We start from the raw sequence: 25700 nt of genomic DNA, 5'->3' as shown, positions 1-25700 counted from the left end.
TTACCGTCCCCTGATGATGCCCTACTTGAAGATGGGGATGGAAGTACAGAAAAATCTTTAACCTCTGAAAACCTCGAAGTTGCAAAAGTGCTGTTTGATTCTGTCGCTCTCCATATTTTCTGGTAGTTAACATTAGCTATAAACACAGCAGCCCAGCCCCACTTCCAAACCCGCAGATCACTGCAGTGCCCTTCCCATTTCTGAGCATTTTTCAAAGTTGAGCCAGGGGTGGAGTTAGCTGAAAATAGTGGGGTGTAGTTAGTCTTTAAATACTGAAAAAATGTATTTAGTTGTTGAGGCTTCTGTGTAACTTTCTGCTAAATATGTTTTCTGCTTTTTTCCTGATGCTGAAACTTCTCGTGGCCTTTGATTTTTGTGCAGTACTATACATATTTGAATCAAGTAAATTCAATGCATTACAATTTTCAGCGTACAAAAGCTGTCCACCGGAAAAAGCCAATATATTACAAGTTAAAAGTGAAGTGGTACCCAGTGGCGTGAACGAATCGGTTTTGGAAAATCATAACAAACGAAAGCCAAAGCTCTTTACAGACAGCTTCACCTTCAGAAGTAAAAATTGAATTTGGAGCAACACAAAATTACAGTGTTTCCCGAAGAAATTCACTCTGAAACTTGTTGAATCCAAGAAGAGGTTGTACAATAGATAAGATCACCTCTCTGTAAATCGCTTTTATAGAGCTCCTGTACTGCTCTGAGCACACGGCACACTGCTTTTGAAATCGCACCCATTAATATCCCCAATGCCCCAGGGCACCTGGAGCACTCACACCAATCTGACCTCCCTCTCGCCCCTCCTGAACACGTCATACTCCTCTCAGGAAGCTAAATTTAAAGCTTCCTTACAAACTAGGACTTCTAACATCCTTTACAGTGGAATACTAATCTGGGACTCTTGCATTAGTCAGTCTTAGACAGCAGTGAGATTTGAAGGTGTGTTTATGCTGATGCTATTTAAATGATTATATAGCTTCTATATGAACTCTTCAGCCCTCAAACCATGAGTTGCATAATCCTCAGACATTGTCTCGGACCAGAAGAATGCATATCATGAGCTTTCCAGAGGAAAATGGATTTTAAAGCCTGAAACGATACAGAGAGGACACAGCAGGGTGCACATTCAAAGATCTTTTCACATTATAGCAAATAAAGCACATGTTTAGACATGCTTGACTGTAGCACTTGAATCTGATTTGATTTTGTTCCTTAACCTGATCAGATTTATATGTTTACATATGTAATCTGTGACCAGCTGCTGAAATAACTGCATTAGTATATGCAGTGGGCCTAAATGAGATTGGAAAAGAACAGATATTCTCTTAGCAGAAAGGGTTCTAAATAATAGGCCTACACTCCTTAAAAAGATGGTTTCTTAAGGGTTCTTTAGTAAAGAACATGGTTCTAAAAATAACCAGGGCTCTTCAGATTGAATGTGTTGTGTATGGTTCTATGTAGAACCTTTTTGAAAAGGGTTCTATTTAGCCAAAAAGCGTTCTTCTATTGTCATGATGTGAAGCTTGTAATAACAGAAGGACCCCTACATAGCACCATACACAACACATTGTCCATCAATCTGAAGAACTTTTTAACCATGCATCGAACCATTTATGCATTCAAATGGTTCTTAGAACGTTCATCGTTATGTAACCATTGCTTTTACTAAAGAACCTTTGAAGAACCTTCTTTTATAATTTAAAACTCAGAAGCATCGTGTCAGATTTCATGGGTGTTTTTCAGACTTTGTCATACACCTTAACGTCACTCGCACAGATTTAAAAAGAACCTCCAGGTCAATGTTTAGGTCTCAAAGGCAAAATCAACATTATACTGATGAAGATATGATGACAATAGTAGATAATTCTCTGATTTGACTAGTTTACTAGTTTTGAGTTCTCTCTGCATGCTCTTTCAGCTCGCTCACAATCATCAGATTCATCTGCTCAGGGAAAAGGCCTGAAACACAACCAACGCTACTAAATGTTCTTCCGCACATTGCACAATTACACATTTCCACCATAGAGGTCTCCAAATCCCCAAAACATAATGTGGCTTTCACAATCACAGTTCAGTCTGAAGACCTTTGCAGATGAAATTTATTTGAGGCTGCAAATTCTGTGGCTTAAGAAAAGACAAAGCTTCTGAATACTAAATAGCTAAACAAAAGTCAAAGTAATGAGCAAATACCATACTAAAACCCTGTGTATCTGCCAATACTGATTGAATATATTTCCTTTAAAAACTACTAAACTTTAAAATTAGCTATTTTTAATTGAAGCACTTCACTTAAGACGAGCATCTGAAAGTAGGCTAGCAGGCTCAAACCACTCAAACACTGTACTACCCCATAGGAAAAAATACACAGCTAGCTACATCGCATATACAGTGTGAGAGAATGCTATTTCAGGACAGATTTGTTACAGGATTAGATCTGATTCATTCTATTTTCCTATCTGATATCCAATCAAGTATATTCTGGTCTGATACAGATACCCATCAATACATCTCTCTAGGTAGAAATATATTGAGTGTACTGAAGATCAAAATCAGCTAAGTAGGGGTGGGCAACATGACGATATTGTATTGCTATTGTGATCGTTTTTGCTATCGTGATATACAATATGCATTTCTCAGCATACTGTGGATATAGTCCAACTGCATTTCACTATAAAGAGAACAATCAGTCTTGTTTAAAGGGTTTAGTGCAATGCAGTATATGAAATATTATTTAATAATCACTGTATTCATAGTTTTTGAGTTTTTAAATGTGACACTACTAGTGCATTTTATGTTTCATTGGGAAAATTTCGTATCATGATACAATCATTTTCCCATATTGGCCATACCTACAGCTAACTACCATCACAAATGCAGCTAAATTGAGTCATATTTCAAAAAATCCAATACTGAAAGTGATTATACACATTTGTCTGGCAGGCTGTCCATCTCTGGAAAAGTCCTAAAATTTCCCTCAAAAAGATTTCAGTAAAAACTCTGCAAGAGCAGAAATGAAGTCGATCCATCAAAACCTGAACAAAAAGCCTTGCATAACGACTGATTACCAAGCATAAGGGGCTGTGGGTGGAGGAGAGAGGGTTATAGGAACGATGGTGTGGATGGTATACCACTATCTATTATGTATAGAGCAATGTGATGATTAATTATAAATACTTCAAAGTCTGTAGAGTTTCGACATACGTGTGTAGAGGGAAATCTAGCAGGGGATTAAACTGTAAATATCAAGTGGAAACTGCATCAAGGAGTTTGACACTGTAGAAACAGTACAGTGACACTGGCGTTATAATGGATTCCTCCTACAGTAATCGTTTTTCGCTCTGTGTTAAGTACCTTTTGTTTGCTTGTTGGCGTGTGGAGTTGCCGATGGCAGGACACAGCGCTTTGGCTAATTGGGAACAGGAGCAGGTGGCCGTGTTTGAGAGGATGTCATTGACCTTATCTGAGCTACAAGACTCTCTCCCTGCCTCGTGCTCTAGAAACAGAACTGCTTTCAAGATAAGGGTGGGCGATTTGGCAAAAGTATAACATCACAATACTTGAAGCCATTTTCACAATTTGTATCACAATACCCTGATAAATTTGGACAAGATTTACAGAACTCTAGCAAAAATACATTCAACCTAAATAATTTAATGTCTTAAGTGTTTTATTACTCATTAAAACCCCAAAGTTTTATTACACAATTTTGTAACCTAAGAATAGCTCAACCAGTTTGCATCAAAGTCCATGTGGTTACTGAATAATAAGCCTTAGTATGTAATAAGCCTGGGATTTTTTAAGGGTTAAGTTGGAATTTTGGGTCGCAACATAACATTGAGCTTCCAAATTAAAATGCTACCCTACCCTGAAAAACAAAGCACTGGCTTTTATGCATGCTAAGAAAACAAAATGACTTTAAGTACTAGCGTTGACTAAGTGTGATTATCCCAAGCGTTGAATCAGCCAAAGTCAATCAAGTCAAATAAACAAGAATAAATAGTGTTTTTTCAAGTCTCATGGAATTTCTAGCTGCTATCACAAGATGGAAATAGAATATATCCAACCTCTCCCAATTGTTTTAAGTTAGAGGAACTTTTTTTAATGATTTCATGTATTCCAATGGGATTTTTGAACTGAATCAACGTATTGATGTTTAGTTTGTTGCTATTAGCAGCTGGAGAGGCACTGGAGATTTTATTGGCCCCTGGGTCCATCTATTTACATAATGAGCGTCTTTCCTTTTCTTTTACCTACAATCTCTACATTATCTTTCCTTTTTGGTTGATCTTCCTTCTGGGTGTACACTTACATTCTATATTTTGATTAATGGCATGGCCTTGTTATTGTTGGCTGTAAGAACATGCTACTATATTTTCTATTGCTGATTAGGTTCTAAACTAACTGGGCAATGACATAGTGACCACTTTTAAACCAACTCTAGTAAGATAAGATGGATCAACCAATACTAATCAGACATCAACGATGACTGACAAGTGGCTTCAAAGGTGATAACTGCTGCGCTGGGAAAGAGAACTGATAGAGAACTAAAGAGGTCACTAAGGTCATTTTAACCAGCTTGCTAAATTATATTAAATAATATGTACAGAAAATGTTTAATTCACCTTTATTGTTAAAAAATGTAGTATTACTGAGCCTTAATTAGCTGTTAAACTATGGTAGAGTTAATTTTCCACTGTCTCTGCTGTGAGTGTGACAGTCTATGCAGTCTATTTTCTGAGAAAATTCTAAATTCTCAGCATCTTCTGTTCAGCTGAAGTGGTGCAGATGAGATTATTATGAAAATTATGAAAATATGATATTACACAGTCCCAGGCATAGCAGAATTTCAAAGTGTCCCTGCTATAATGCTAGAAAACTTTAAAATATATGAAAATTACATGAACAAGGCTTCGGAACTCACTCGCTCACACACCTGTGGCAGTCTGGAGTTTCTCCATAAGGGGGAGCTATTAGCAAGCATGTCACCAGCAGGATCTCAGAAATACACAAGTTTGGAGGAAAAACTTGCAAAATGTAGTAGTATTTCATTTTTAACTTCATGCAAGTCAGTCAATGTTAAAAATCACATAAGCTAAAGAGGGAGACTGATAAAATCAATAATCCTGTTTTTTAACAAGGAAATTTTTCAGATTGAATTATTTTTAGATATCGCCCAGGCCTACAGGACAATGAACTGGAACATTAGCTTGATTACATGACAGAAATAACTACACCTGATATATCCAAACAATATGATCTTTCACAAGGATACTAAATAAATCTCATTTGAAATTAATAACCCACTCTAAATGTGCATATTTTGACAAACACTGAGTCAGAACTTCTTATTAGATTCAATGGGATTTTATCAGCGTTCTGTAAGGCTTGTCCAAGCTTGCAACAACTGCTATGAAGGAACACATTAGTGGGAGGAGCACAGATCAGTCAATTGGTAAAAAGAAACAAATCAGGACGATGCCATAATAGGCAGATACCTTCTTACTATGAAATTTACATGGTTACCACACACTTCTTCTTGTTCGGTTTTCTAGAAGTACTGACAATACCAGGATATACCTGGAAAAGCATCCTGTGAGGTAATTTATCATTATAACATATCGTCATGGTACCCACTCCTAGCTTGAAACTGCTATTACAGCCTGTATGCTGAAGCTCATAAAGAGGATGTTACTGCCTTATTGCAGTCAGCCAGGAGTCTGCTTTGATTGCTCTACAACAGGCCTCTAAGGACCTGTGTTTTATGACTGTGACTGGGCAAACACAGTTCAGTTGGTGGTTCAAACAGAGCATGATAGCAGAGGAGAGCAATCAAAGGCTGCTCGGTGTGGGTTAGGGTCGGGTCACCCAGAGAGCATGTATTCACATTTAAAGTCAATAGCTCCCAGCAGGCTAGAGCTTAATGAGGCACAGATGTGCTTCCTGCATAGACTGCAGGGGTGGGTGCCAAGCTTTAGCCCAGGGTGGCAGCCCAAGAGGTGGATAGCAGAAGGAGGTTCAGTGCTAATAGGCTCCCTGGTCACTCACCAGCATCAGTGCATGACTAAAAATGACCAATGTGCTCCAGTAGAGATGTTGGGTATGGGGGTGGAGAGCACCCTTCTCGCTCTTTGACCCTGAACACCTCATTATTTCTGTCCTGCCACTCTTAAAAATAAAGGTGCCAAAAAGGGTTCTTTAGAGTGATGGAATTGTTTTGGAATCGGTTCCCTAATGAACTGAGCCATGGACGGTTCCTTAAAGAACAATTTCTGTATGGGAGGTGTGAAGAACCTTTCAAAACTTTATAAAACTGTTCTTCAAGCCAAGAACCAATTAGCAGCCTTTATTTTTACAGAACCTGACAAAGTCAGAGATCAACTACCATTTTTTTTTTCATTTCCAGTCACAACAGACATTAATTTTTCAGGAGATATTTCTGAAAAGAAGATCAAATATAAGATAATCCAGAGAAATAAGTGACAAAACAACAGTTTCCGAACTTAGAATTCCAACATTTTTTAAAAGATCTGGAGAAAATGGGACTCCTAACAACTACGATGACTGCTAATGTTCTCAGAACAATGGACTGACCTCAGAGTCCAGACATCAGCATCACTGAATGTGTTTGGAATTATTTGGATTGAGAGAAGCAGAAAATGCAACCAACTTCTAAGACTGAACTTTGGAAGTGTGGAAAAATATCTTTCTTTGAAAAACTGAAAGTCAGTCTCCGGAAAAGAATGGAAGCTGTAATAAAAGCAAAGAGTGGACAACATAAATAATGAAAAATGATTTTTAAATTTAGTTGTCCAGGCTTGTGTGTATTTACCTGTTAAATATATGTTTTCTGTTTCTGCCTTACACTGAAAAATTAATACCTTGTACTTAATGACCATTTTAACCCCTTAACATTCCAGGCTTATTAAATACTAAGGTTTATTTTTCAGTAACCACAGGGACTTCAGTGGAAACTAATGGAGCAATACTTGGGTGATAGAAGTATGTAATAAAACCTTGGGCCCACTGGCAGGCCCATGGCCTGTTAAGGGGTTAACTGGAAATTACATAAATGAAGGGTGGTCGCTGACTTTTGCACACTACTGTGTGCATGTATAAGAAAAAAGCAATAAACAGTTTGCAACTTTTTTTCATATACAAGGAAAAGAAAGCATCTGATTATCTGTCAGTACCAGAAAATAATGAAGGTAGTCAAAGGAGGTACCTGACCTATAACAGAAATGAAAAGAGGGAAAAAAGCTAAAACGGAAAGAATAAAAGGAAGAAGCTTACCAGGCGTTCTGACATGGGCGTCTTGTCTCCAACAGGGAGATGTTGTTCGAGAGCCAGGACAATACAGTTGGCAATGATGGTGGCGAGGATCATGTATTCAAATGGAGTGTGTAGGTCAAGGAAAACAATGTAGTCATTTCATTGAGAAATCAAATACACAGAAGAAGTGAATGCAGCGCAAGAATCTGCATTAAAAATATCACGTATTTGGTGCATGTCTTTCAATAATAAACATTAGACAGCAGCACACCATGTGACAAAGTGTGAATATATACATTACTACTAGTCCTCAAACAGCCTCCACTCTGTAAACTATGTAAGTGCACATTTTTGTGACTTGCCACACATTTCTGATAAATCGTGTTGTGCCTCTCTATTCCTGCATGAAGAAAATATACACAGACATCTGCACATATTTGTCAGGGTCCAAGAAATCTGCTCTCATGCTGCACTTGACCGATCCATGCTCTGCTCACAAACGCATTCTTTCATGGCAGCTGCTGCGAGATTGTACAAGGTTTACAGAATGCTAGCCATTCAGCTTCAATAAAAGTTATAGCGCACAAAGTTTTTGTTAAAAGACCTAAATTCAGAAAGCGTTACTAATTTCAAATGATTCAGGAAAGATCAAATGTAGCCTTCTTTGTCGTTAGCATGGCAGCAAATTCTTACCAAGCTATGTAGTTTCAACTACCTGTAACGACACAGTCCAGCTCAGCAGTGTAGCATTTGAAACTGTAAAATCAACATAACAATAAACAAAGATTGCTACACTTTCTCATTGGTTTATATGAAGTACGTTTTTGCTAATATTCTCCAAAGCTTGTCCAATGTCGCACCAGTCGCTATAAAAGAATAATTTGCACACAGAGCACAGGTCAGTGAAGTGCTGTTTTACAGTGAACATTGAGATATTTCAAGAAAATATGTCAACTTTTCTCAGAAAAGTGTGTTTTACAAACTTTCACATCCTAACAGCCTTTTACCTCTTAAAGAACAGCATGCACAAATGGAGAGTTGCACTTTATGGATGGCTGGCCATTTCAATTCGTCCTAGCACTAAGATCCATTTTACAATTCATTTTCTGTGGTTGCCCCCTAAGGCTCAAGTCTTTATAGGACTGCAATTCACAGAGCAAACCTAAAGCTCCATTGACCACACCAGTCATGTACTTATCACCCGCAGGGTCTGCATACGCTCTGCCTCATACTTTGCAAATGGTCTGGAGACCAAGTGCTTTTAAAATGCACAACTACCTCCATCATCTATCCATCAATCTAACTGCAAACGTGTGTAGGGGAAAAATAATATAGAAATGTAGTTGAATGGGCATCTGTTGGATGGAGCTTGTAATGCAAAAAGCGAAGATATAATAAACTGCCTGACTTTTTCATTCAGTGTTCTTGGCCAGTTTTTCTCATCTCAGTCCTTGGGGGCCCTTTCAGCCAGTTTGCTCTACCATCACACCTGCAGCAGGTGTCCAGTGTTCTTGATTGCTTGGACATGTTCAGAGCTGGGTTAGAGCAAAAATGATGAACTCTCTGAGGATTCCCAAGGACTGGGCTAAAAAATGCTGCTCTTGAGCCACCAATTCCCAACTCCAGTCTTGAAAGCTCACCCATCCTGCACCAGTTTTGAGACTTCCAAGCACCTGAAGCATAAGCAACTGATTCAGACATGTTATTCTCATAAAAAATAAAGGTTCTCCGATTCCTTTATAGTAGTGGTACTATGAAGAGATACCACAGAAGAACGACTTTTGGTTCCCTAAAGCTGTGTTTCTCAAACTAGTCCTAGGATACCAATACTGTCCATATTTTTGCTCTCTCCCTATGTGTTGGGATTTGAGATCAAGCAAAAATGTGTATCGTCCGGGGGTCCAGTTCGAAAACTACTGCCCGTAAGAAAACTTTCAATAGATGGTTCTTTAAAGAACCATTGCTCCAATGAGTGGTGAAGAACCTTTTTTATGGTACAAGTTTAAAGAGCGTCCACACTAGCCTTTGGCTGATAACTGAAATTATGGAATATCATGATAATTTACATAAGCAAATTAAAATTATGCAAATTGCTGACCTTTCAGTCTCTTTAGTGTGCTACATGCTTTTGTTTTATTGTTTCACCCTTTATTTAATCATTCCTTCTGCACAATCATCCATTTTTATGGCTACTTTAAAAATATACACAATACAGAAAAGATTTAATTGTAGGCTGTTCAAATAGAACATCAACAAAGTAACTACAAATCTGCTTACATCTACTATGAACATGACTTTACAGATTTTTGATCTGGCAAAGAGTTCTGGGGTCTAAGCAAAGGAAAAAACTCCATATGCGAGATCTACTCTTCGGTAGAGAGCAAACTGTACAGGCTTTTCTAGAAGAAGGGTGGCAATGTTCTAGTTTGGCAATATTTTGGTTTACAACGAACAAACACAGAGAACGAATGGATGTTAACAGTACTGCATGTCATTTCCTGCAGAATATAGGTATCATTGTAATGATTAAGCATTTAAAACTAGCCCAATTAGCAATTATGTGGCATTTATGTTACCATCAGGGATATTGCAAGCTATAGGCTCTGTAAGGCTCTGTAACACTTATATGTAGTGCTCTGTATCTGAATTTGGATCACAATAATAATGTTTATCACGATAATTCTGCAGACGATGATCATTTGTCCAAATTACTGACCGAGCTTATTCCACGCAATGTAAAGGTTCTATACCAATTAAAGGGTTCTCCTAGAACCATCTCTTCACGAGGGCTATAAGACTGGAGCTGGGAAACGCTGGCTTCTCCTGATACTGAGATGTTTCAGCACCCTGGATAGCGCTTTTTCAGAACAAGAGGCTGAGGATCAGCATTTCAACAGGTGGTCAATAACTAAATTCTTCAATTTAGCAAACAGTGGACACCAACAACACTACAAAAAGCTGCCCGCTGCCTTCCCCTCCGGACCTAAAGAAAAACGAGGCATCAAGAGCAAACACACAAACCCAAAAACGCTTTGGACCTCAGGCTTATCTGGTCCGTTCTCCATTATGACAGCAGACTCGACACCTACTGCTAACATTTATCACGAGCAAATCCCTTTAACGGGAAGAGACTGGACGTCAAGCAGAATGACCGCACGTGCTGGAGCCTGTGTCCACCAGGGTGGACAGCTTGTCTGTTCTCAGGGGGCAAATGCTTTGCACACATTTCTCCTTGAACAACTGGATAAAAGCTCAGACAGTAGCCTAAAAGAGTGGACCAGCCAGTCTGAGTGCTGGGGAGTATGAAGAGGAACTGAATGACCACAGTCTTAATGACAATGACCACAACAGAGCAGCCTTCAGAAAATGAACTCATAAGATACATCTGAATCCCTCTGCCCTAGGGCTATTTCCTACATATCAAATCTCCTGTCATTGACGGCTAATCAGGGGTCAGTCAGTCTCCAGAGCTGAGAGGATATGGCCATTCAGTGATTCTCTTGGCGTATTTCCTGATCACGTTGTCCTCGCTGAAGATGAACAGGGAGCGGTTGACCGTGAAGCAGTTTTGCTTGGTCTGCTTGGGGTTGTACAGAGCCATTGTCCGGGCTCTCTGAGCCATCGACTGTTTGTACATCCTGGGGGCTCCAGGCGCGCCCCCGGCCCTGGCAGCCCCTCTGCCATAGCGCGCCTCATCCCCAAAGCGAGTCATCCTGGACATAGGGATGAAATCCAACAGGTCAACAGATCCGGACGGGCGTCACATCCGAGCAGCGCGAGGAGCATCACAGGGCGCGAATCTGCGACCACTTAGGGTCTCCATCAGTACAGAGTGTGCTTTTGTTCACGGAGCGGAAGAAAAAGGAAAGAAAAACGAGCGCAAAGTGCTTCTCTCTCTCCCACTCTCTCTCTCCCCCTCTCCCTTTCTCTCTCTCTCTCTCTCTCTCTCACCTCTTTCACTCACTCCACAGAGGAGAACGCAGGAAAAACCGCCAGGCGCCCTTCAGGTAGCGTCCAGCAGCCGAGCCGCATCGCTTCCGGGCAAAATGAATGACAGAAAACAAGCCGATAAAGAAACTAAAAAACGGGCTGAGAGAAAAGCGGCAGACCGGTTTTAGAGAAAAAACGAGCAGACGCGAAGATTTCCGCCGGACGCCCGGCAGGCTGTTCGTTTTTCGCACGAATAAAACGCTTAGAACAGGTTTCCGTCGGTATTTTGTAGAAACAAAACGTTTTTCATTCAGAAAAGAAGGACAAACCATTGACCCCCAACTCGCTGTCAGCTCGCGCGCTGCCAATGTGGCCAAATTGAGCAGCCGCGGCTCCTTAAGTACTTCCAGCGAGTGAAATTGGTCTGTGAGCAGCGCCCCCTGCTGGACTGAGAGCGCGCGGCAGGGGGCGGAGTGAGCGCTGGAGCTCATCGATGAGGCGCGAGCTACAGCTGATCAGTCGCTCATTTATCTTTTTGTTGTGAGTCTCTCTGCTGATGGTGGGAGTTGTCGCCGGTCAGTGCTCACATTCTGGGTTTGATTTCGTGAAGAGGAGAGAGAGGCGCCACTGAGAGAGGCGTGAGGAGAAAAGCCATCTCACTGAAAAAGGAAATAAATGGCAAAAAGTAATGTTGGGGAGTTAAAGGGGAAGTTCACCTGTTTTTTAAAAAAAATCTGCATAATTTAACTGTAAAGATGTAAACACGGCCATTTAGAGTGGTCTGATCTAAAACATACTGATTTAGATTTTCTGTACAATGGTAGTGGTAGGAACCAGGGGTCAGGACGCAAGTATTGCCATAAATGATCAGTGAAGCAGTTTTTGTACAGTGCTAATAATGGTAAAATAGTGGTATGTCTGAAAAAGTAAGTTTTTATTGGGGATTGTTTTGCCTTATAATGCCCTGCATGTACCTCCCTGCCACAAATGGATTTAAAAAAATTGCATTGTGTTCAAAAAATGTTTAGTTTTAGGTTATGTGTTCTCTAGCGTTTGTTTCATTTTGCTAAGGACTTTTATCATAGAGGGCAGAGATAGGAACTGCCCTGGGGGTGTGTATACATATATACACATATAGGTATATATATGTGTGTGTGTGTGTGTGTGTGTGTGTGTATGTTTGTGTGAGCTGGTTAGAGTGAGATGTTATAGAAAAATGAACAGTGTGGGTGTGGCCAACAACAGCTGGAAAATAAAGCACTATGACTTGTACAAAAGCAGTGCCTCTTCTAATAGCAATGAGCACTACAATATGTTTTGGAACAAAATCTTATCTCAGACCAATAATCATAATCATTTCATGTAAAATCTTTCTCTGAGGGAGCTTTTAGAAGTATTGAACTCTTCAGACGTTTGGTTCCTATCACCACCACTGTGAACAATTCCCACTCAATAAGTTTCCCTGGAATAGAGCATTTCACCCCAAACCACTCTGAATGACTATGTTTACTTCCTAATGGTTTATTTATGCAGACATTTTGAAAATGGAGTTGAGTTCCCCATTAAAACCTACAGTGAGTCTGTTCTTACTCTGTCAGACCAATATATGTGTGTGCGGTTCATTTGGAGATGAATGCTTTTGAGAACTTGTGATTATAATGGAAGATATATGGGGGGTTAATGTGAAAAACAACAGCATTAAAGAGCTACTCAGCTTTTACATGGACAATGTTATACTGAGTCTTATAATTAACTGAAAATGCACATATACAGCTCGCTTTTACTGGGAAATATAACATATATAACATATAGTCTGTGTGTAGCCCTGTCATTGCCATGGCCTCTAAAAGTGGGACTAAGCTGATGGACTGCTATGATGTCCTGCTTATCTCTAACTTTGTAGCCAGTAGTAAATCTGACCCCTGTATAATATTATCCCTCACTTCATAACTGCAGACACATGGATTACACATTGATAAAAGGCAGGCCAGTCCACTACATTCAGATCAGACAAGGTGGAGATTTCTGAATAGGTTTTCCTAAAAGGGCTTTGAGGCTCAAATACTAAATTCATAGACTGGTTCACTTTTCAGAAAAAGTGTAAACAGCTTGGTGTTTGCTGTTGACAAGAAAGTGGCACTGGAAAATAAGTCCTTAATCCTTAATCTTGAGCAAATAGCATTCATTCATTAGCAGTTCTTCCTCCTGAATTGTATTCAGTAGCTGTTTTTTCCTGATCTTTTATTCCCCCTAGTGGTAGAAAGAGCACACTGCAATTTCCTGGGAATAGTCAGTTGATACTCTTGACGTATAGTGACAAAGGGCAAGCTTCCCAGGCAGATTAAGTCTAGTCCTGGACTAAATTGCAGTGCCAGTGGCAAATCACCATTGCAAATTCCTCTTAGTCTAGGCTTACACTTAATGTTGGTCTGGGAAAGTGGTCCAAAGTCAAGAAAGTCAGTAAGCATTTCATAAAATTCCATGTCACCTCTACCATTAAGCTCATTTATAAATGTCCATATGCAAAGTTTTACATTTTCTTTGGTCTATATATTCTGTATAAATATGAAGAATAGTTTTTGTTCAAAACTGATCAAAACAGATGGCTAAAAAGTGAGTTTTTAACTAAATAGAACACTCATAATGAATAAAAGTATGAATATTACATGTAATAATAAAAAAAAATCCTCCAAGATGTTCATCTAAGATGTAATTATAATGTTATCAGTTTAGACCAGAACAAAGTGTGTGGCACTTGTTCTTTATCACATTACTAAATTTCTTTGGACATAAATGGGTTAAAGGGAGGTTTGGATGTGACTCTACAATGTGTTTTGTGGTTGAAATGTCTATTCATAGACCAGTGATTGACTATCAGTATCCTCCTATTGGATGCTGATGATCAGCTCTGAGAATTCTTGGAAAACTATGCATATCCCTCAACAACGTATCATCAAATAGGAGATATTTCATTGTTGTTTTAAAGCTTAAAACTGTAAAAGCTGGGGTACAGTGAGTTTACCCGCAGAGAACATGGTGAATCCATTACATGTTCACTGGTCATTAAAAAGCCTCTGTTGTTACTCTTTCTGTTCAGGGCTTTAAAGTGCTTTAGTGGATACATGGGAAAGGTGTCATAAACTAAGAGTTATGGTCTACCGTTTTGCTCGGATACTCACCCACTGGACCACAGCATGTCCTCCTCTTGGCACATTTCATGTGAGCTGATGATATCTGTGTTCGTCAGGTCAGTGGGCCTCTCCAAGTCAGTGACAGTGTCATAGTGGTCGGCCTCCGCAGTGCTCTGGAGGCCTCCATGTGTTTGATTGTTCTCAGTGACCCCAGCAGCATCTCTAAGATCTGCAACGGCTGACTTCTGTTTTTTTGCCTATCCGAAGCCTCAGCACTCCAAGCCCAGGAGCTGTACTCTGCCCCCAGCGTCAACATCCGCCACGTTCCGAATGTTGCTGAGCGGATAGCTTTGGTCACAAAACGAGCATGTGAGAAGGAGACAGGAAACTCAAAGATAGACAGATTTCAGAGAGGAAATTAACAGCAAGGCTAGACTCAAAAACCTGCATACGCAAGCTGTAAAACCTTCTTTTCAGAGGACCCAGAGGCACAAATGTAAGAGCTCTCTCGATATAAAAGTGTTAATACCTTTTTGTTATGTAGCTAAAATGTGTGAAAATGACTTCCCAATACCCAAAAAAACCTCCAAATATTGGATTTGAAACATCATTTATTGCGCTCTCAAAGTAATGCCAACGTAACGATGGAAACTTCGAGCTTTACTGTTGTACAAAGCCATAGCAAATGTATTTGTGCCAGCCTGGTACCTACTTGGGATCTTTTTTATACAAAAATGAGCCATACAGTGTTGTGACAAAGTATTTGCTGATTTCTTGATTTCTTCTACTGTTGCATATTTATCTTAATTGTTTCAGATATGCAGACAGAGTTTAATATATTGTCGCTGTCCAATGAAAAACGTACCTCCATTTTTTGTGATTTTTACTTTTCTGCACCATTTGAACTCAGCAGCTGTCCTTTACATTGTGTGAAAATTTCATGATGATTGGACCAATAGGAATGCTCCAAAATAATCCAGAATAAAATCTCTTTCAAATAACTTACATTGAAAGGTAAGAGTGTTTTTGCCCTCTCCTGTGAAGTTACTATTTTGGAGATACTTGTTTTTCTTTGGACAGTGACGATATATTACTTGACTAAACACAAAACAGTTTTTAAATGCTCATTTCATTTTATTCATTGAAAGAAAAAAGGTATCTAACACCAACTGGCCCTGTGTGAAAAAGTTATTGCCCCCTAGTTACTCTGTTCACCAACTAACCAAATTTAGCTGATAATTAGAACCCATTAAACTAGACACACCAGACTTGATTACCGCCAGCCCTGTTGAATCTAAACTTCACTTAAAAAGAATCTTTCCAGCCTGGAAAGGGTTACAATGCCATTTCTAAGGACCTTGTACACCAGCGACCACAGTGAAAGCCATTACATCCAATTGGAGAAAACCTGGAACAGTGGTGAATCTTCTCAGAGGTGGTTGGACTACCAAAATTCCTCTAACAGCACATTAACAACTCATCCAGGAAGTCACAAGAGATCCCAGACGAACATCCAGAGAAACATTAGGTCAGCATTTACAATTCCACCCTTAGATAGAGACTGGGCAGCAATGGCATCCATAGTAGAGTTGCAAGGTGAAAACCACCACTAACTAAAAGGAACATAAAGAAAAAAAAATTAAAAAATGAACCTTTTTAGCCAACTGTGCCTGAACACATCAGAATTAGACCTCCATATTTAATAAGAACATCATACAGTCAAACATGGCGGCGGTAGTGTGATGGTGTGGGGATGTTTTGCTGCTTCAGGGACTGGTTGAATTGCCATAATTGACAGAAACCATCCTGCTTTCTAGCAGAAAATCCTGTGGGAGAATGTCTGATCATCGGTTTGTGATCTGTAGCTTAATTGGTTTATGCAGCAAGACAACGATCTGAAGCAAGTCCACCATAATTAAGGTTTTACAGCAGCCTAGTCAACATCCTGACCTGAACCCTGTTGAGATGCTCTGACAGGGCCGTAAACAGGCAGTTCATGGTTGAAAGCCTTACAGTGTGGCTGGATTAAGGCAAAGTGGGCCAGAAGTCCTCAACAGCAATGTAAAGGACTGATCTCCAGTTGTAAGACGCATTTGGTTGCAGATGTTGCTGCTAAAGGTGGCACAGCCAGTTATTAAGTTTAGAGGTCATGCACTTTTTCACGAGTGATGTAAATATTGCAAAACTTTTTTCCCTTCAATAAATGAAATGATCATTAAAAACTGTTTTGAGCTTCCTCATCTTGCCCTTGTCTTATACTACATTTTGCATTAGGATTTGATGCCACTGACTGTGAAAAACATGCAAAGATCGAGTAAATCGTGCGGTGAGGACTGTATGTGCATATAACATTGCGGGGCTTAAAGGTTTTGGTGCTTTGAAATAAAAAATATATAGTTAATATGGTCAAACACAACAAACTCTCCAAATAAGTAAAAAACACAAACAATCTGGTCTATTCTTGCAATAAGAAGTACCAAACGCTGCAAAGTCCTACCGTAGACCACCGTGGATCTCCTCTCCGCCCATTTGGAGTTACGCTGCAGTGTTCCTCTCATAGCTCTCTCCATTCTTCTTAATCCAATATCACTGCACGAAGAGGCTTAAGATCCAATTTCTCGGGTGTAATAGGCTCACACTCTTACGGAGTACGCTCTCAAAGTGGTCCTCCTTAATACACTTGCCACCAGAAGATCAAGATAGTTTGTCGGGCCTGTAGATTGGGCTCTGTGGAATGCGGAAAGGCAGTTTCCTGTCTCACTCATTAAAAGCCTTCATGTTCAGGCCAAACAGGCCTCAGTGCCTCAGTGGCTTCTCTCAGAATCAATTATGGATCTTATTTTTGCTCCGTAATCAGGAAGAGAACAATCATATAGTTTATAGAAAGTAAAAAGCTTGTCGGTGCAGAGTCAGACAGACTTCCTGCTTTGCCTTTCACTGGATTCTGCAGCTCTCTGTTTACTCTGCTTTGTTCATTGGAGGTAGTAAAAAATGACAAAAGCCATATCCCACATATTTGAAGTTGCTGTTGTTTAAGGAGAATATCAGAGTAAATGTAAGAAAACACTGAAGACACCTGTTTAAATCTGTAATGGTGCCTAGAAATGAACCATCAATTACAATCAATTCAAAATTTACACAAACCTCAATTCCAACAAAGTTGGGACAGTATGTGAAACGCTAATAATATTGGAAAGCAGTGATTAGTACTTTGCTTGACCTGTATTAAAACATAACCAGTACAACGTAAGTTGGAGCAGGAGCACGTTTACCACTGTGCTACATCACTTTTCCTTTTACCAACACTTAGAAATCGTTTCTGCACTGGAGACACCAACTGATCCAGTTTTGAAAGTGAATATTTTCGTGCCATTTTTCCGTTATGCAAGTCTTCAGCTGTGCAACTGTACAGAGTCTTTGTCATTATATTTTTTACTTCATAACGCACCATGTATTTCCAGTGTTTCTCCAAAATGTGTACATGTTTCAGCTTTAATGGGGCCTTCACAGATGTGCAAGCTACCCATCCCATGGACACTAATACACACCTCTACCAGACAGAAGACAGAACCTGGCTTGTGAACTTCACGCTGGTGACAATTTCAATGTTCCTTTACTTCTTTGGCCCTGAAAAAAACCTGAAAAGTTCTTGTCAGACCACAATGAAGTTTCCACTGTGCATCAGTCCATTCCAGATGAGCTTGAGCCCAGAAGTCGGCGGCGTTTCTGGATGCTGTTGTACGGCTTCCACTGTGTGGAATGCAACGACAAACACTGAGCCTCATTCACCAACCATTCTTGAGAAGAAATTTCTTCTAAAGACCCACTTACACAGTTTTCACAAAGATTCTGACATTCACCAGTGTTTTCTTATTTGGGATTTGTTCTCAGGTAAGAACAGAATGTACCAGACTCAAGAGCACAAAGGTGTGGACAGTTCTGCGGTTAAATAACACATCATGAAACTGAGTTAGTACATTTCTCAAGAACAAAATTAGGAAAAAACTTGGTAGATATTGGTGAATGAGGCCCAGTGGTTACTGACAAAGGTTTATGAAAGCATTCCCGAGCCCATGTGTTGATAATCATCACAGAAGCATGCTGGTTTTTAACGTATTGATGTCTGGAGGATCGATGGTCACGGCATTCAGTTGTGATCATCAGCCTTGTCCTTCTCCAGATTCTCTGAATCTTTCGATATTATGAAATACCTGAAATCCTTGCAATCACTTGAGGTGCAATCGCTTGTAGTATTATTCACTGATGCATGAGTTGGTGAGCCTGGACCCATTCTTGCTCATAAAAGACTAGGTCTTTCCTGGATGCTCCTTTTATACCCAAGCATGATTGCATCAGCTTGCACTGTCTGCAGTCTTAAAATGCCTCTGTCAACTTTGTTGGAACATGTGCAGGCATCCATTGTAGAAAAAGCACATGCGTAAAGGTTTAAATACCCTGTTTTTGTTTAAATACAGGTTAAACAACTGCTTTCTGTTTTATTTGCATTTTACATACTGTCCTAACTTTTTTGGTATTGAGATTTGTACTTAATCTCCAAAAATAAACCCTGGAACTAAAAGCTAATACAACCAAAACAAACGTTGACTTATGAGTAGCGTGACACGCTAGACAAAGATATACGTGCTGAGGCAACTTACTTGTCCCATAAAAAGAAGGTATTATCTTTTATTAGAAGCAAATTTATTGAAGGAAAAATCATAAAGAAAAGAAACCAGCTGGATGCACTGGAGCATCATGCCTCACCTTTGAGAATTATGTAACAGTTCCCCCCCCCTGCATCTTGCAGTGTTTTGGATGTACATGTCAGAATCAGCACAAAGAACGTGACTATACTATCAACATTTTAAAAGACATAATAGCTTCATTGTCAACATTGACTCATGAAACAAAAGTGATTCAGGCTAAGGATGTCAACTACAGTTAGAAAACCAGAGGTAAATGTTAAGTGTAAAAATGAAGGAAAAAAGCAACACTTGCTTCTTCATCTTATTTTACAACTTGTATTCTCATAGTGAATAATAGAAAAATAAAAACATAAAACAAAACCATTTTTTCAGCACCATTTGCAGTATCCTGTTGTCCAGCTACAAATCCTTTAAGCAAAACTCCTGTAATTACACTTTTCAGGGTCTTTCAAGCAAACCATTAAAGTCTTGCCATGATAATCAAGAGAAATGAAAACAGATTGTTGCTGCTGAGAGAAAACATTCAATATGGCAAACGTTTCAGGACAGAAAGGAAAAGCCGTGGAAACCACCAATGTGTTTACAGTCGTCCACTCATAGAGGACAAGACGGGGACAGTCATCATTTCAATTTGTGAGAGCTTCTCTCATGACACCAGCGAAATGAATAACAAAACAGTTTACAATTTTTACAAAATGCATTTACGTTTAGTCAAATTTGTCAAAGCCAGTAACATGCAGTAGAAAACTCAAAAATGGGCAGTTTATCCCCCCCTGTAGGTCCGTGTAGAGTTAGGAGAAAACACCCAGCAGATGGGAACCGATCGACAAAGAACATTTGCAAATAACTAATGCCCAGCAGCTATGAGAATTTAACTACATGAACAGAGGCTCACCATCTTTTTAAATGAGCCAACAGTAATCACATGAGCTTAGTGTGGTCCACTCCTGAAGCAGTAAGACTCTGATGGGGACACAACTGTATTGAGTAGCACATAAAGACCATTTCAAGATAACAGACGACCATCACAGAACCTGCTTATGCTGTAAAGTCATTAAAAATGCATTTATTCGAAGGGATATAAAAAAAAAAACCCTAATTGATTTTCAAAATATTCTGCTAACAATTTGATTTGGAATTTCAAAAGTTTGCTTCATCATAAACGCCTGGAAAATGAAGTTCTTGACAAATGTAGGTGTGCCGTGAGGGAACGCATGTCGGATCTTTCAAAAAGGTTGCCGTGAAAAGGTAAACACATCGTGGTCTTTGAATTGTGCGTGGACACTGGCTGCTGGAAACAGAAGGTAATGTTAAAAAGTGACAGGAGCGTCTACGTGCTCCGAAAGGATAGAGAGAGAGAGATGCATAATCCTGCAGGGCCTCTAGCACAGCTTAGTCCATCCGAGAGCCAATATGCTACAGCCTCACAGTCATCGCAACAGGAAAATGAATTCCATCCTAACAAGAATGAGAATTAAATGCTTACAAGCCAGTCTGTCTGTCTGTCTGTTTCCTCCTGTACCGAATGGGCACATATTCTCTGTATATGTGCGTAACCATTCATCCGCAAGTCAAACAGCGAGTTAAACCAAAAGGCCAGAACACGGTGCAGTGGCCAAAGAGACCAGTGGTCCAGGCTGGCTCTCTGCTGGAATCCCGTCTAAGGTGCGGGCCCTGCTGAGTCGTGTCTGTGCTGGTGATGGCGGTGATGGTACAGTAGGCTGGTAGAGGGAGCAGGACGGCCAGTAGATGGAGGACATAGGAAAGGGGAGAGCGGGGCTCAGCTGGGGCTGGGTGGTGTGGTGGATGAGCTTGTATCTGGCAGAGCGCTGGCCTGCTGCTCTCCTGGTGTGCTGTCTGCCTGCCTCTGGGCGATCGCTGCTGCCGAGTGCTTACACTGAGACGAGCCACACTGGCAGCTGAACAGCTTCCCTTTCACATCCCAGAAGTGATCACCATAATCAAACCTGGAGACACAGGGGAACGTAAAGACAACGAAACTGTTGTATCTGTGGTAAAAACGCACTCTCTATTCTACATCATCATATTCCATTTCATAAGTGTCTGACCAATGTGTCACATGGGCAATAATATCAGCCGATACCAGTGGAATTCCCACCAATAAAAGCACTGATGTCTCAGTCATATTAGAAAACCACATCCAGGAATATGAAGCCACAGACAAACATACCCTCAGGAGTCATTTCATTAAGAAAGGCCCTTGTCTGACCTTCATGTGGAACATTCAAAACCACATAATATACAGGGTGATTCAAAAAGATTCATCCGATTTCAAAACGATTCATTTCACTTGTAAATCATTACAGAACAATGCAGTAAATTGTAAATGGTTTAACTGAGCATAAAGTTTATTATGTAATTGTACAAGTGCTCAATATGACCTCCTCCAGCTGTACAGACAACATCAACGCGAGAGTCAAATTCATCCCACACACGATTGATCATGTCGGTGTCACTGTACTCACAGCTCTTTTAATGTGAATTCGGAGATCATCCAGTGCTGTTAGGAGTGGTGGCACATAAAGAATCCTTAACGTACCCCCCACGAAAAAAAGTCACACGGCATGAGATCTGGTGATGTTGGCGACCGTTTTTTTGGAACTGTTGGTACTAAGGACGAATGCTCTGAGCTGTTGGAGGTTCACTGCCATACTGACAGTCAGAAACTCTTCGACCCCCTCTTTCAATTGGTATGTAATTAGTTCCTAGGCGTCTATCTTTTTGAATCACCCTACCTTTATATATATATATATATATATATATATATATATATATATATAAACACAGACACACACTAAAATATATACACAATACTAAAGAATGCACTGCTAATAGTGGTGTACTATTTTAACATGCTGCTTCTGTGGGTCTGGACACAGAGATGAAGGCAAATAAGCCACGTGTCCCAGCAGGCTAACATTAAAACTTTTTGAAATCTTTCATATGCAGTATGAGCCCCCATTCAATTAGTCAGTCAAATCAGTCAGAGCCGTATTGTATGTTTAATTTTTCACCATACAAATTTATATATGTATTACTGGCTATCTGAATTTTAAATTTTTAACTTTTAAATTGGCTTCTGTGACAAAATGTTCCCATCAGTTGGGCCCTAATCCGACTCTACTCCATGTTTAACAATGATTATGTCTAATTATACTGCACTGATATGATAATACAAGCAAATGAGTTCAGAGCAGTGGCTGGCAGACTGGCGCTGCAGGTTCGTTATTCTTTTAGCGAGTAAGCTCACCCCAGCTCGTCTCCAGCACTGATGTTCTTGCTGGCGAAAAAGGCAATGTGCGGGAAGCGCAGGTCCTGATGAGAGGTGAACACTCGGCAGGGGAACAGGTTCGGCTCACAGTGGTGGTTTATGAACCGACTGATGTTTCCATAGAAACGGGCGTCAATACAGTACATATCGCCAACCTGTGATAAAAGAGTAGGTATTGGCTCATTTATACTAAAAGAATGGAGTTAAAAAAGAAATGGATGAAGACAATGAACTGATCTCAGAGACCGAGTTACTCAAGAGAATTAAGAGATAAAGGAATGACAGCCTCCTGTGGCATCAGATTGAAGCTTGACTGCTGACAGCCTCACTGGTTCTGCTGCTGTGTACCCAACACTATTACCTCAAATTAATCCTTATTACGGTAATGGCATCAGCCTGGCTCATTTAACTGCAAGGTAACATGTGATGAAGAACAGCAAATGCAGAGGCTCATGACTACTGATTATTCCATTTATTAAAACACAGTGATTGTCAAAAACCTGGAGACGCCAATGTGTTTTCTTTTTCAGTTAAAAATAACATATTAAAGACTTCTCAGGGGTCTGACTCATGAAGCAGGATTCCCTACTTAGCCAGCTAACTTTAAGCGAAGTTCAAACTAATCCTGGATTGTGAGTGTCATGACGGTGGATCACTTTTTACCAGCCTCCATCACCATGATAACCAATGCTACAGGCCTAACCTGCTCCACAGCAGGTTATGTTCAGGATTTCAGATCATAAACAGCTCTCGGTCCAATCAGGGCAAGCTTCTGACCAATAAATGCAGAGTTAGAGGAGGTGGAGCCCACTAGTCCTTTTTCTTCTCTGCATCAATTATAAAAAACATTGCTTTTCAGCAAAGGAAACAAATCATACTACATATTTTGCAGGAATAAAAAGCAATTATTATTCCAATAAGCACATACATAGTTGAGACACGGTGGTCACACATTTATGCAGCATGATTTTGTTTTTTTCGTTTAAAAATAAGCTACTCAATCATACTTTAATTTGCACATGCAGAATTCACCACAACTTGATTATCTAAACCTGGGTTAACAGAGAAAGTTCTTAAGCCCATTGTAAAAGTTAGTGTTGCATCTGCTAGCTTTTGTGAAGCTGAAACTTAGCCAGACATTGAAAATGCTTCATGAGACAGGCCTAAGGCTTTTCATGTGTAGATATTACTGAAAATAAGTAAACAATTAAAAAAAAAAAAAAAAAAAAAAACACACACATCATCAACCACCATATGTGCTGCAGTGATAGTTGCTAAGGTACAAGCGATCAAATAAGACTAGTGGCTCCTCCATGTTTACCCCCAGTTCATTTCATCAATAAAGTTCCAAGAGAAAAACTCTTGACAGCATTCATCACCAGGACAATGGGCAACAGGCTATTTATAGGTGGACAGGGCGTATGTAAGGAAACAGAGGCAGACGCAGGAGAAGGGAGAGACCAAAAACAAAACCAGAGCCAGCCCTCCTGCCCATCTCCAATGTAGCCTGCAGCAGACAGGTTCACTGCAGCCGCAGGCCTTCAGCTCTTCACCGAGACAAAGTACAGAAGTCAACATGGCATTATGGGGCAGGTATTTTTAGTGTGACACTACCTTGCTGTCCAGGCTGAAAAGGTAGGAATCATTCTCTCTGACATCTGCCTCTGCGTCTGAGATTATCTCCCCCACGTACCTGCACAGATGAGGCAGCACAAGGGACATTAGTGCGCACACAAGCAGACGAAGCACAACTGCAACTGTACCCCTGAGTCAACACCCATGTGCACTTGTAAACAAGATATGTCATTGCCTAAAGGCACACTTACAAGCAGAAGAGTAGCATTACCAGATTTAGACCATGAGAGAGAAAGAATCAGAGAGACTTACTCGCAGACAAAGGTTCCTTGAGGGATATCCTGTAATGTCCGAACGCCCCAACCCATCTTTTGAGTCCTGAACAGCTGCAGTCTGATTCTGAGAGAAGAAGTAATTCAATAAGAAACAGGGGAGAAACAAAACGCTGAGAAAACTTGGCCGTTCTGTTATAGTGAAGCGTAGTTACCGTAATCCGTTCTGAACAACGCGGTTCTTGCAGGTTCTCCAGCAGGAACAGGCATGGTTGCACTCAAAAATAAGAGGTGGCTCCTCACAACAGAACTCCGGCAGAAGACGACTCTCCTGAGATAGCCAGCGCAATGTGGTTTTAAAAATAGTGTTTCGGGCCATTCAGGTCAAGTGCTCTTGTTACAGGGATAGCTCTGCAGTTCTGGATAAGATGTTCAGCCTTACCTTGTCATACCAGCAGCGCAGGCTCAGCTGACCACACATGCAACTGGCTGAAGAGCAGTCATCTTTGCAAACGCAATACTGATTGAAAAAAAACAAACAAACAAAAAAATGCCCACTTTAGACATCATGATTCACTAAGGCTAAAAATAAGGCCAATAAGAAGCCCAGAAAGATGTTGCTTTACCTGCAAGTGAGTGATGTTTTTGTCAATATTCATGGGGGATGTGACACAGTTATCAGGGACGTATTTGTAGTCATCAGGACAAGGCTCGCTGTCTACAGCGTTTACACATGGGACAGGCACTCTCTCATAGCCCCGTGCTATGTCCCTGAAAAACAGAGAGATGAGAAAGTGACAAGTGGGCTCAAAAAAAGGGGACTCAAAAAGCATGGTGTATAAAATGGCAGTGGCCGTATTACCTGTTGAGAAGCTTCTCTTTTGAAGATCTCCGTTCACGGCTGGCGTCTCTCTGCTTCCTGCTTGCATGAAGAGTGTTCCACACCTTGGAGTTCTGGCTGCAGCACTCCATGGGTGTGTCACCCTCCCTGTTTTTCAAGTTCACATCAGCCCCCTTTGACAGAAACAACCTGGAGGGGGTGCAATAGAGTCAGGTTTGGGTCTGCAACTGAACTGGAGCAGCAATCTTCACAATGCATATCAATGGCACTACAAATTACAATTCAATGGCAGCGGTGATCTAAATTTATATATTTGTATATGTAACTACACTCTTCTTAGTGGTAAAACATAGATACATCTGAATGCAACAAAGACCAACCCTAAATCTGCAGACTCTAAGTCTTTGTCAAGTTGGACTTACGTAACGCAGTCCAGTCGATTCTCCCGCGATGCAATGTGCAGTGGGGAGTCTCCGTGGACGTTGACTGTGTTGAGGTCACATTTTGCATCCAGCAGAATCTGAGTTATGTCCACGGACCCAGAAAACGCTGCCCAGTGCAAACAGATATTCTCCTCCTGAGAAGAACAAACACCAAACCATAAAAAAAGTGATCCAAATGTCACAAATAGCCACAATTATAAAGAAGTTAATCACCTCTTTGAATATAAAT

At 40.3% G+C, this 25700-nt stretch overlaps 2 protein-coding genes across 11 annotated transcripts in view; both read right to left on the bottom strand.

Annotated features, from left to right (window-relative positions):
- The window catches only part of cacna1bb (calcium channel, voltage-dependent, N type, alpha 1B subunit, b), a 230221-nt gene extending 213220 nt beyond the window's left edge, over nt 1–17001 (bottom strand). Inside the window, exons 1-4 of the mRNA XM_036587925.1 lie at nt 16840–17001; nt 14391–14690; nt 10764–10994; nt 7303–7408 (exon numbers count right to left, since the gene is read on the bottom strand). Coding sequence (XP_036443818.1) covers nt 7303–7408; nt 10764–10994; nt 14391–14425 — 372 coding nt within the window. The 5' untranslated portion in view covers nt 14426–14690; nt 16840–17001. The remainder of the gene's footprint in view (nt 1–7302; nt 7409–10763; nt 10995–14390; nt 14691–16839) is intronic.
- A 1995-nt stretch (nt 17002–18996) lies between these two features.
- ehmt1b (euchromatic histone-lysine N-methyltransferase 1b) overlaps nt 18997–25700 on the bottom strand; it is a 43689-nt gene continuing 36985 nt past the window's right edge. For 7 of the 10 annotated variants that reach the window (XM_036587562.1, XM_036587561.1, XM_036587554.1 and 4 more), the window contains 9 exons: nt 25451–25605; nt 25050–25217; nt 24814–24958; nt 24630–24707; nt 24403–24518; nt 24228–24314; nt 23955–24033; nt 22320–22495; nt 20829–21015 (listed from right to left, as the gene is read on the bottom strand). In XM_036587562.1, coding sequence (XP_036443455.1) covers nt 20829–21015; nt 22320–22495; nt 23955–24033; nt 24228–24314; nt 24403–24518; nt 24630–24707; nt 24814–24958; nt 25050–25217; nt 25451–25605 — 1191 coding nt within the window. Of the gene's footprint in view, nt 21016–22319; nt 22496–23954; nt 24034–24227; nt 24315–24402; nt 24519–24629; nt 24708–24813; nt 24959–25049; nt 25218–25450; nt 25606–25700 lie in introns of all 10 variants that reach the window. The other 3 variants (XM_036587553.1, XM_036587555.1, XM_036587557.1) reach the window with 1 other exon arrangement.

The sequence above is a fragment of the Colossoma macropomum genome, unplaced genomic scaffold (genome assembly GCF_904425465.1).
Source record: "Colossoma macropomum unplaced genomic scaffold, Colossoma_macropomum, whole genome shotgun sequence".
Lineage (NCBI taxonomy): Eukaryota > Metazoa > Chordata > Actinopteri > Characiformes > Serrasalmidae > Colossoma > Colossoma macropomum.
Note: the sequence above shows the minus strand (reverse complement) of the source record. Positions and strands in the feature narration are given on the sequence as shown.